This window comes from Mastigoproctus giganteus, chromosome 9 (genome assembly GCF_048544385.1).
Source record: "Mastigoproctus giganteus isolate SK-2022 chromosome 9, ASM4854438v1, whole genome shotgun sequence".
NCBI lineage: Eukaryota > Metazoa > Arthropoda > Arachnida > Uropygi > Thelyphonidae > Mastigoproctus > Mastigoproctus giganteus.
This window is the reverse complement of record NC_143583.1, coordinates 112,424,443-112,437,704: the sequence shown is the minus strand read 5'-3', so window position 1 is coordinate 112,437,704 and position 13,262 is coordinate 112,424,443. Positions and strand designations below refer to the sequence as shown.

General features: G+C 37.4%; 1 protein-coding gene across 1 annotated transcript in view; it reads right to left on the bottom strand.

Moving 5' to 3' along the window:
- Positions 1–13,262, bottom strand: part of Atg7 (Autophagy-related 7) — a 196,796-nt gene that overhangs the window by 3,127 nt on the left and 180,407 nt on the right. The window contains exon 18 of the mRNA XM_090381559.1: positions 3,599–3,718. Within this exon, the coding sequence (XP_090237685.1) occupies positions 3,599–3,718 (120 nt within the window). The remainder of the gene's footprint in view (positions 1–3,598; positions 3,719–13,262) is intronic.

The window sequence follows — 13,262 nt, the reverse complement described above, 5'->3', positions numbered from 1 at the left end:
TGCAAGAAAGCAAGCTTATGCAGCATCAGCCAAAAAAAAAAAAAAAAAACCCCAATTCCACTTCACCCCTCTGTTCGTTCAAAATACCTGTCCAGCTGAGCCTTAAACTTATTTACGCTATCAACTTAAACGACAAGGGATGGAAGTCTGTTCCACCAACCAACCACCCGCTGGCTAAAGGCAAATTTCCGCACGTCTATCCTACATCTGTCTTTCCTCAATTTGAATTTATGCCCTCTCAGGTGATTATTCTGAGCTAGAGGAAGAATCCCATCAGCATTGAGCATGCTTAAACCATTCAAGGCTTTATACACCTATATCAGATCACCTCGCTGGTGCCTAGTCTCCAGACACTGTAATTTGCAAAACTTAAGCCTTTCTTCGTAAGAGCACCCCTTTGTTCCATTCACTAATCTTGTTGCCCTTCTCTGTACTCGTTCCAGCAGCTCTACATCCTTCTTGAAATGAGGCCTCCAGATCTGTATACAGTACTCTAAGTGTGGCCTGACCATTGCCTTATACAAGGGAATAATCACCTCCTTATCCCTGCTGGAAAAATTCCTGTATATCATTGACAATACTCCATGAGCTACTCTTGCAGCCCGTCTGCACTGCTCAGAGAACTTCATATCTGCCTGCGCAACCACCCCCAAGTCCCTTTCATTCTCTACCATTGTCAGTGTAGTACCACAGAGTTGATACGTTGCTCTGGGGTTGCTGTTTCCCATGTGTAGTACTTTACATTTGTCAATGTTAAACTTCATTTGCCACCTCTCAGCCCATCTGCTCAACCTTTCCAGATCCTGTTGCAGCAGCATAGTGTCAGTAGTGTCCTTGACAACCCTGCCAACCTTTGTATCGTCTGCAAACTTGGACATTAAGCTTGATATACCATCATCAATATCATTTATAAATACAGAAAACAATAATGGACCCAACACTGAGCCCTGAGGGACTCCACTAATAACATTAGTCCACGATGAGCAGTGTCCATTGATTACCACTCTCTGTCTTCTCCCCCTCAACCACCCCTTTATCCATAGCAGCAATTTGCCTCCAATGTCACACTGCTCCAATTTGTGTAGCAGTATCAAAAGCCTTTCTAAGATCCAAGTATATAATATCAAAGCTATTCCCTGCATCCAGTTCTTTTGTGACTGCATCATAGTATCCAATCAAATTGGTCAGGCAAGACTTCCCCTTAACAAAACCATGCTGTGTCTGAGCTATAACTGAAGTCTTGTCTAAATGATCCTGCAGTGCTTCTTTAACCAGTGCCTCCATTAATTTTCCTGGAACAGAAGTTAAGCTCACAGGTCTATAATTACTTGTGTCAGCCTTTGATCCTCCTTTGTGAATTGGGGTCACATTTGCACATTTACAGTCTATGGGTACCTCCCCTGAGTCCAAGGAAGCTCTCATAATTATGGCTAAGGGTTTGCTTACTTCCTTTGCTGCCTCCTTTAATATAACTGGATAGATCCCATCCACCCCGGGTGCCTTTCTTGTGTTTATCTTCAATAGTTTCTCCTCCACTTTACTCCCAGTTATTTCAAGATTCTGTAGCTTACTGCTAGAGTTGAATATACCTCTGGCATTCCCCTCGCTGAATAACTCCTCATGTGTGAATGTCGATGCAAAATATTCATTTAGTTTGTTAGCTACCTGAGCAGGATCATCAACAGTTGACCCATCAATATCAAGTGGACCAATCTGATTCATCCCCTTAAATTTATGCACTGAAGCTAGTATTTCTTCAGAGATACATTAACACAGCAGCTGTAATTTCACTTCTATATTCTTGAATGATACGTGGATTATTCTGGAGACAATTGTACTTCGAAAAACTCCCACAAGAAATATTAGAGATTCAGATCTGGCAAGTCTGATGGGAAAGATCAACCACTCCCATATTATTCCAGGATATCAGTTAGAAATGACCCTCTAATTAAAATACTCCTCAGAAAATGAATAACTGAATTTGCCTTAATGTGGACTTGCCCCACCTTGTTGAAAAAATGTTTGTGTCTTTTTGGGTCTTTTCTGCTTGATGACAAAAAGGAAAACTTTTGACATTAGGCAGAAAAAGGTTTAAGAAAGCCCAAATCTTATTTAAAGCTTACCCTGCACTGTAATAAACCTGCCAGTTTGATTAAAACCTTTTTTTACACAAAATACATATCGTGTAATGTTCACCTTGCTTACTGAATCTTCCTGCTATGTAGTATCACTAAATGGTAAAGTCTTCCATGCTTAATGATATTAAACTCACTAATGTGAGCACAATACATCAAAAAATATAGGTTCAAATCCCAGATGTCATTTTATTGATAAAAATGTAAATGATAATACTAGTTCTCAGATATACAAATGCTGTTTATTGGAATTTGTGAAGGCCAAGACAATCTGTGATGGTGGAGGGCACCCTTTTTAGAGTTCAATACTATTACAGAGTGGGGGGGGAAGGACTTTTCTAATATATGCCATACTGTGACTTTTTAGTCATGTTAGGGTTTTATTTCTGATTTTTTTTTTTTTGATTAATAGGAGAGAAAAGTAAATAACTAATCATCTTATTACCGATTAATTACTAATATATAAAGTTAATTGTTCTCGCTTTACTGCACATATCTCCCAACTTATATTCACTCCATGTTTTGTAATACTTTGTAATCAACAGCATGGTAACAAACAAACATAATATCCAGTGCTTTAGCTACAATATATGGTATATAGACAACCTCTGTATGAACAAAAGAAATAATTGTTGGATTTCTACTGGCCCAATTTTAATAAAATTTGGGAAGGCACAACAAATTGCTCTAAAAGAGCCAAATATAAAATTTTATGAAAATCCATCCACTCTCCATTCTGAATGAGTTATGTCTGGATTAACAGAAGTAATGAAGACAATAGATGCTTTATGCATATGGCGCCTCCATAGCCAGGTGGGTAGGAGCAGCAGTGCATAGCACATACTTCTTGATCAGACCGGAGTTCGAGCCCGTGACCACCAAATACGGAGGATGCGAAAAGGTCAGGAAATGACCACCGCATATCCACGGAGCAATATGGCCTTAGTTGCTAATGCTCCTAAAAACCAAAATAAAAATAACAGCTTTATGCATATATGTTGACATGCCAAAAAAACCCCGATAATACTGTTAAATTAAACTTAAATAAGATCTGGACAATGTAGTTTATTCTGAATCCATAAATTCGGAGGTTCAAAATTGCTGCTTATACTTAAATTTGCTACTGAACAAATTTATATATTTTTTCAGATATTTTAAAATTTATTTGTTGTGCAATTTCAATTAACACACTGTTAAATGAAACAACTGTAACTTTACTTAAGTAGGATTTTTTTTTTCTTAAAAAAATTGCACTAATAATAATATCTAACAGTATAGCATTTTAAAAGCATTTTATTATGCTTCCACTACTCTATGTTTAGCCTCCTATAATAATTAATTATAATGGCAAAGCTAGATGCATTAAATTTTTCTGAATGTGAAAGTTACTGAAATCAGCAAATTTATAATTTTTTTTTCTTAAAAAAAAAAAAGCATGACTTTATGCAAAAGATAAAAAATACCTCTTCATCTTTGATTGTCTCATGCAGTTTGGTCAAGCCAGTTAGATCAGCAAGGTAGTTGGAATCACTAAACACATTTTGAAGAAACTGGAATCCTTCTTTTTCATACATCTGAAGAACCTACAGAAAATAAATATTAGCATAAATTACTAAAGTTTCATTAAACTAAAACTTATCCTTTGATAGATATAAATAAGTACAAGTAATTGCTGTTTCATAATACAATGCTAGTTTGAGTGTGACTGACTGACTTGCTACTAGCTTTTTGTGCTTTCTTTAATGTAAATGGGAAGGAGATATATTTTATCCAAAATATAACTTCCATCAAGATTAAATGTGGAAATAATGACCACTACTGCAGATAATTAATTATCCATCTTCATTGTTACAGAAACTTATTTAGAAACATTATTTCCAGAATATTTTTGAGAGTTATATAAGCTGTGGCGCATTCCTGTATATAAATAAATAAATAAATCTTTATTGTGAAGTAGATTTACAGCACAATATCCCATCACGGCGACGAGCGCCAGGGGTTCACATATAGTTTAGACTACATCTCCTCTGGATAGACGGCCGTTAATGACCACAATTACTGTCGTTAATGATTGGTGACCTCAGTGGGAAAGAATCAGATTGAATGTGGACAAATCCAGGGGGAACCAGAAACTTCAGGTTTAATCAACAGCCACAGAAGAATAACACGCAAACATTTGTACGTATAAATGCCAAATGCCGGTTTTGTGTAAACTAGTTAAGTAATGCATATACTGTGTTGCATTTCAGGCAATTTTATCATAAAATAAAGTACCTCAGGGGTACTTTATTTGATAATGTACTTTTTTTTTTTTTAAATCAAGAATTGCTTACCAAAACATTAGATGATGGATAACTGTTAGGTGGGATAGTCACTGAGGAAATGGATTAACCTATAGGTATATAATTGGTATAGAGGTCCCTAAGAATATTATAAATAAGTCGTGAATTTTTTTAAAAAGCTAACTGGAATTGAGCCTAAAACTTCCTCAGGGAATAACACAAAACATATGTTGACAATCTAACTTTTCCTGCTTGAGATATGCTAGAACACCTGAAATATAGTTTCAATGATATAGGTTATGTATGTAGGGTGGGGATGGAATCAGTACTTCCCAGGGACCATCAAAATGCTGAAACACTGAAAATTTGGCTCTTTCTTAGCTATTGGCTTCTCATCAGTTGATAGGTGGCCTCTATTAGCAAATATATGCCAAACTCTGGGTAATGGTGGAACAGAAGAAACAGGCTTTCCTCTTTCCTTCGTATGTTTATGACAGCCCTTTGCTTTATTCATTGCTTTTATTTAATGTGTTAGTCAGTTTAGTCTATGAACTTTGTTATTATTATCTTAGGATTTATTCCATTATTACAATGGTTCTCTTCAACCTAACATCAAAAAAGTCATTCCTTTATTCTTTTTTTCCCCATTTTCTTCTATCTTCCCAATCTCCGTCCACCAGTACTCTTTCTATTTGTGGCTACTCTCACACCCTCTATCCACATCCTTCTTGGTCTTCCTCTCTTTTTCCTTCTCCATGGCTCTTCTGGGCAATCTGTCATCCTACATTCTCTTCACATGGACAAACCACTCCAATCTTTTCTCCTCTATTTTATCAATGTTGGTTTTTTGGACATTCATTGTATTCCTTATCACATCATTTCTAACCTTTTCAGACCTAGACCTTCTTTCTGATCTTCGCCAAAAATCCATCTCAACAGCCAGTAGTTTATTTTTTTGTCTTTTAGTTAAGGTCCAAGTCTCACATCTATATAATAAAACACTTTGTAATACTGCATTATATATCTGATGTTTAGTTTTGTTAATAACATTTTTATTCCACTGCACAGAATTGAGCATTCCTATGACCTTTCTACCTTCACCCAATCTTCTCTAAATTTCCTGCACAGATGATCCGTCAGCCTGAATAATTGCACCCAGGTATTTAAATTGCTGTACAGTTTTCACCTGGATTCTATCTAAATCCAGAACATACTCACTTAGATTCATGTACCCTGTCAATAACTGTCAGGTCCCCATGTTTCATATTCTTCTAGTTACTTTCTGCCCATGTTACATCATTATTGTCCTGTTTTACCAAAACTTGGTCATCTGCAAACAGTAGATTGTAAAGGTACTCATTTTGACCAAGGGGAACTTCACCCATTGAACTGCACTTCTGTGACCATGGTCTTAGAACAACTTACAGGTACAGCTTAAACAAAGTAGGTGACAAACAACATCCTTGAAGTAACCCTTTGGAAGTCTTAAATTTTCTTGATATTTCTGAACCAATTTTTATACAAGTATTGTTCTTTTAGATTTGTTTATTATTATAGTTTATTTATTTATGTTAATCCTGTTTATTATGATACAGTCTAACATAAAATACATATACTGTTGTTGTTGTTGTTGTTGTTGTTTTTGGCATGCAAGGGCTGCTTAGACCAGTGATATGAAAGTTATCGATGGTGACTTATGGAAACAGTCAGACGATCACATAATTTTATTCGTTTAAGAAAGCAGAATAACTCTAAGGGATTAGCATCATTGCCCATGATACGAGAGAGTTTTAGAGGTTCTTTTAGATTTGGAAGGAAGCTGAATGAGCACTGCTGAGCATGTTTGTACTAGGGCTTACAATACTGAGATCCCAGAAATTTTTTTCCGGTATTCAAATACCAGTATTGATATAAAAATACCGGTTTTTCGGTACTAATTAAAAAAAAAAAATAGTGTATAATTTAATCACATAAAGGTTATAAAATCACCTTTATGTGATTATGATGTCCTTATCTCTACTAGCACATGTTTGATAAATCATCGATAGGACACCATGCAACATTGCAACCTGTCCACAATTCTCGGACAACTTCATGTCTGACAGTATCGTAACTCCCAAGTCCTGTTCCTCCACTCCTGACTTTAGTTCAACTCCACCAAGTGTATAAGTTATTTTGGGGTTGCTGTTTCCCAGGTGTAAGACCTTGCATGTTGCTGAATTAAAGCATATAGCTGCCACTTTTCTGACCATGCTGGAAGTCTATCTAGGTCACTCTGAAGAAGCTCTGCTTGGTGGCGATCATTAACTACTCTACTGATCTTTACATCATCTGCAAGTTTAGACATCACACCCTATATCCCTTCATAGATGTCATTTAAAATAATCAAAAACAACATTTTATTATTATTATTATTATTTTTTCCCCCTCGGGTTGGGCAGCCTGAGGACTCCTGTCCTTTGATATTGCACTCCTTCCACTGGACGACAAATTGGTGCAGCAGCACTAGATAACAGAACCAGGCACAACTGCTCATGCTTAGAAATGGGCAGTGATTGACCAGGTGTCGCTGTAGAGTGTAGACAGAGTTACTTTCTCAACACAGATTTTCCGAGGTGGAGTTCAACTAAACGTCTAGGTGCCACCCAAAACAAGTAGATTCGCATATATAGTATATCTCTTATTGCATTTTATTGCTTGCAAGTGAAGCTGTATAATTAAAATTGTTTCTTATGCAGATTGCGATGATTGTAAATAGAAAGTGTTTGTATCTATGTATATATGTAATAAAAATGTATGTAAATAAAAAATAAAAAAAAACAGTGGTCCCAATACTGATTAACCCCGTTTCCCCTCTTTGCTCTCTTTATTCCTTATCCAAATATTTTCTAGGGCAAGCTTGATGGCGAATAACTCAGCTGTATAACTGCTACATTCAGTAGGCAGAGCTAGTGTTAAAAGGGAAAACTGCTGCAACACCTATTCCTATCAGACTTTGATCCATCCATGTATATTTTCGTGAAATGCGGATAATTTTCTGTGTGAGCAGTATGAAGTTTATCGGATGTTAATATTTGCAAGGGAATCTTTTCCCCAGTTTAGGAAGTAATTGTCACAGGATGGATTAATACAGGACCATGGGGAACTGAAGTGTGGATCTTGGAGGACTTTTTCATGGTGTACATTCCAACTTTCTGATAGAGCCTGCAATCTGATGCCAGTAGGTTGAACTGCTCTGGGTTTATTTCTTTGAACATTTTAAACTGTGGATCACTAAGTATAGGCCAAATGGGATGGGTAAGCATGCTTTGAATTTTAGCAGCATAATTCAGAAGTAACACCTTTCTTCTGAGGCAGAGTGGAACTTCATGGGCTTCAGCGTAGAGACTTTGTACTGCCGACGTTCTATAAGCACCTGTAGCAATCCTGAGGGCAGAATGTTGAATAGGAGCAGGCCGTACTAGCACACTCTCCCTAGCAGAGTTATACACCGGGGCCCCATAATCAAGACGAGATCTAATTAGTATAAATGCAGCAGAACAACCTTTCTAGTATCAGTTAAGCGTACAAACCGTAGCAAGAATGGGGAAAAGGAGTCATCTAACAGACTTCGAACGTGGCACGGTAGTAGGTGCAAGATGTGCTGGACAAAGCATCTGTGAAACGGCAGTTCTCCTGAACGTTTCATGCACCACAGTTTCAAGGGTGTATCGAGAATGGTGCAACGGACAGAAAACATCCTCTCAACGGCACTCCTGTGGAAGAAAATCATTTGGTGATGAGAGAGGTCAGAGGAGGATGGCTAGAATTGTGCAAGCAAACAGACTGGCCACAATGTCGCACATCACGTCAGAATTGATGCGCAGAACAAAATATCACAATGGACTACAACAGCCAACGGCCACATCGCGTAGCTTTGTTATCAATGAAGAACAAGAGAGCATGCCTCCTGTGGGCACAGCAACACCAGCACTGGACTATAGAGGATTGGGAAACAGTTGCTTGGTCTGATGAGTCGAAGTTCCTGGTGCATCATGTTGATGGAAGGCTCAGAATTTGGCAAAAACCACATGAATCCATGGACCCGTCATGTCTGACGACTACTGTGCAAAGTGGTGGGGCCAGTGTTATGGTGTGGGGAATGTTTTCTTGGCAGACATTGGGTCCATTGGTATCCATAGATTCACGTCTGAATGCCACATTGTACCTAAACATCGTTGCTGACCAAGTGCATCTGTTCATGTTGACAGTTTATCCTCAGTCAGATGGTTACTTCCAGCAGGATAATGCACCAGTGCACAAAGCCTGAATCACTATGGAGTGTTCCAGGAACATGACAATGACTTTGCTGCAGTGGCCTGCTCAGTCCGCAGATCTCAATCCTATTGAACATATTTGGGATGAGCTGGAAAGGGCTGTTTGCTGCAGGCCTACACCTCCACTCATGTCTGCATGATACTCCATTCCTGCACGTTTTCAGAATCTTGTTCAATCCATGCCTAAACAAATTCAGGCTGTTTTGAAGGCTAAGGGAGGCTCAACATGTTACTAGGTAGGTGTACCTAATAAAGTGGCAGCACAGCATATATGATAACTATTTGGTTTAGACCCATTGACTGTCAACATGGAAATTAGAATTTTGTGTGTTACATTTGTTCAATTTAATTATCGAGAATAGTGGACATGGCATATATTATGTATTTAGTTCAGTTTGTTACTTTCTGTTTTGTATTTGTTGAGCCATCTGTTGATTCTTTGCTAGGTAGCAATCAATGACTGAGATATAATCCTTTTGAGATTCAAAAATTCTGTTTTTATTTTATTGAACATGGGTGTGGTACTCATCTCCTTGGGTGGAGAGTTTTGCATTTGCACTGCTGTTTGCTTTTTTTAATGTCATGAGTTTATTTTGAACATTAAGATATCTTGGTATGTAGACAGAAGAATTGCACCATGCCAAGTCTAACCAAGACTTGGCATGGTGCAATTGCTATATCAAGGCCGTTAATAATTATAGCTTTTCTAAGGCATTAATCATATGCCTTAGAAAAGCTATACCGGCCCAGTCCAAAGGGATAGCAAATACTAATTCATGTAAATAGCAACAACTAACTCATGTAAATAACAAACAACCAATTCGTGTATATATTATTTTCACCACGTAATTTCTAATAAATCGGAAGTATTCCCCCCGGACTCAGCCCCTCACCCCCCCGGCCTATGTAGAAATTAGACCTCTCATCTCATGACTTACAAATTGCATCGCACTGCAACAATATCAATTAACAATAGGCACGGCTGCACACTCAAAACCAACCCTGTTACAAACAGAGAACGGGACTAACCCCTCTTTTTCCGACAGACCACCAACGGACAGATACCATAAGTATAACTCTTCTCCCTTATTCCAATAATTACCCTTTGGCTTTGTTTCTCCTCCACCAGTTTGCTGATTACGATGCTAAGATTAAAGTTTTTGTAAAAATTAAAATTATCTGATATTACAAATTAAATTGTATCTATCCACATTCAATTAACTAAATAATTTATAAGAGCAAAAATAATCTCAATACAATGGCAAAACTGATAAGGAGTTAACAGAAACAGGTAATTATGAGACATTCTGTTAATCTGGCTATCGATCCGCTCAAAGCCCCCGATGAAGTAGCGTGCAAAGGAATGTTTAGTTGATATTGATTTGATGATTAATTAATGCTATTTAAAGTTTGTTAAAATAATTATAATTTTAACTTTAACTTCATTAAGTATTAATCATATCTTTAATACCATTACAGACCCCCAGGAATAGGTTAGACTACACATTCTAACTGAATCTCCTGTTCCGTATACACCTTAATACCTTTATAGAAAATAAATACCAAGAAAATTGAAGTAATTTAAACAATCAAACTATATATATATATATATATATATATATATATAAGGCCCTAAAGAGAGTTAGTAGAATGAATGAGGAAGGTACATATCCACTGGTAGAAAAAGAAAGAACCAGGGGTTGCAATTTTGGGAAGTAACAGCTGGATCTCATAAAGTTTAGTTTGGGCATCATGTTGTAGATCACTGGAATAATTACCTGCCACAATAGTCAAGGAAGTGCAAAACAGAATTGAATAGCTACTTGGCAATAGGGAAGGTACAAATCCCTTTGGCAGATGCAGAAAAAAAAGCCCACTTCTTTGCATAATTTAGCCACTCTAATGCAAATATTAAGAATATTCTAATAATAAGTCCTGAAACTAAAAAAGGTTGTAGCTACAGTTCCAAATTTACTGCAATCTTTCTTGGGGGGGGACGCTATTGAATTGGATAGATCAACAAAACATGGGCTGAAAATTTGGCATTGATCCAACTTCTTAAACAATGCCCAAAATACTTTCATATATATAGATTTTTGCAGAAGAGGAACTGGGATAATGGGGCTAGGGTATTAAAATTAGGCTTTAAAACCAGGGATAAATAAAAAAAACCCCACTATATCCTGAAAATTTGGAATTTATCCAACTTTTCCTTCTCAACATTGAAACCCATGTTTAGATTTTTTTTTTTTTTTTTTTTGGTGGGGGGGTTAATGGGGTGTGGAATCAGAATTTATCCTGAAATCTTCCCCAGGATGAACAGGCCATATGATCATGATTTTGTATCAATTATCAAGTAATGCATTCAGACAGCCAAAACATACATGCAGTTTTACATAGAGAGAGAACTCAAAATTTTATTGGGGGGGGGGTGAATTTCTATCACTCCAAATTTTAATGAAATTTCGAATGATAAAACAAATATTTCTAAAAGAACTAAATATAAAAATTTAAAAATCTGATCACTGAGAGTTAAGTTGTCATATTGTGGCAGCAGATTGACATGGTGAAGACAACAGGCATTTTAAACATTTGTGAGTGTCCCTAAAAACTCTTGCCTGTTAGAAATTCTTTGCCATATTCTTAAGTCTTGTTTTATGAGAGTTGTTCAAGAGAGAGAGAGAGACCAGCACTGAGTTTAATATAATATATTAACAAGTTAAAGATTTTTAAATGGAATAGGGTCTTTTTTAAAATAATATCCACTACTGTATATATCTTAATGACTAGTTATTTTTTTTTTGAAAGTGAAGCAGTTCAATTTTGGGTGATTAACATATGCATAAGCACCTATTGTCTTCACCATGCCTGTCCACAGGTAACAGAGAGACTATCACTGGATGGATTTTTGCAAGTTTTACATGTACAGAAACTGTCTGATGTTTGCTATGTAAGACTTGTGAACAAATACATATACACTCAGTGAACACTGAATTATGATCTCCTACCTAATACCATGTTGGGCTGTCGTTCACATGGATAACAGCCTCTATTTGTCTAGGCACTGACTCCACCAGATATCTGAAGACATTCATAGGGTTCTACAACCATGCTGCCTGCAAAGCTTTTCCACAGTGTCCGCGAATAGATGGCAGCTGCGTGTCCATAAGCCTCACATTCTGTTCCAGAACATCCCACAGACGTTCAATCGGATTGGGACAAGGCAAATTTGGAGGCCACTCAAGATGGGTGATATCTTCACTGTGTTCCTCAAACCACTCATGCACAGTGCATGCTCAGTGACACAGTACATTATTGCCTTGGAAGATCCCATTCTGTCTGGGGAAAAAAATGCAACATGGCAGGGTGCACATGGTCTAAGAGCTGCCGATAGACCTCAGAAATGTTGGTCCATATGCACCAGGGGTCCTAGTTGTTGCCAGAAAAGATCTCCCCTATTAAGCAACCATCTGCCACCATGCATGATGGGTCCATGGACTAGTGTTGTTTGTACCACACACACACGAAGGAGTCAGTCAGCATGCTGGACCAGCAGCACCTCATTTCCAGTTCTCTAGTGTCCAACCAGCATGTTATTGACACCACAGCATTCACTATCGATGATGATCAGCAGTGATAACAGGGTGTCTCTTGGGTTTTCTGCGCTGTGGAATCCCCATATATCTAAGTGTGTGGTGCATCGTCATTTGGGATATTGTTCTTGCATTTTCCCTATTGTCTTGTGATGTCAACCGTTGCAAAGTGATCTACTGATGAGCCCATACAACACTACACCCTATGCTCACAATGAGCATCCACCTTGCATAATCCTTTACAGTTTTATCAATGGGGTGGTTTGAACAGTTTAACAACCGACAAAACATACCATTTCTGATGTGGAAGCACCCAATGCATGAGCTCCCACAATCATGCTCTTTTGAATCTCTGCAATATTTTTACTACATTCCGTAACTCCCACGTTATCACTTTGACTTGCACTGCCAGATGCAAATTACAACTGCTCTAGCATATGAAGCTCTTCAGCTTTTTATACTGTGGGCTATGTGGCATAGTCCATTTCAGATGGGGGTGGTCATAATTGATAAGAATATAACTATGTTTACTTTTCACTTCAGTTAATCACAGAAAAAAAAGAAAAAAAAAATTGTATAATTTTAAGAAAAAAGTAGAATGTGCCTAAAGTAACACAGTATACATTACCTAACTTGTAATGGAAGTTACTGGATGTTTAGACCTACCTAATAAGGAAAGGTTCAGTTGATATTGCATTTTTAACATATGCTTTGTTGATCCCTGGTCCCTGGAAAGCTTTTAAGATTAATCATAGCCCCCTGACCACAGAAGCTATTCTCATAAATGAAAGGGCATTAGTAGAGGCATATGATGCAAGAAAGCAAACTTATACAGCATCAGCAGGGGAAAAAAAAAAAAAAAAACCTCTTCCCATTTTGCCCATCCATTTGCTCCAAACATTTGTCTAGTTCTGCCTTGAATTTATTTAAGCTATC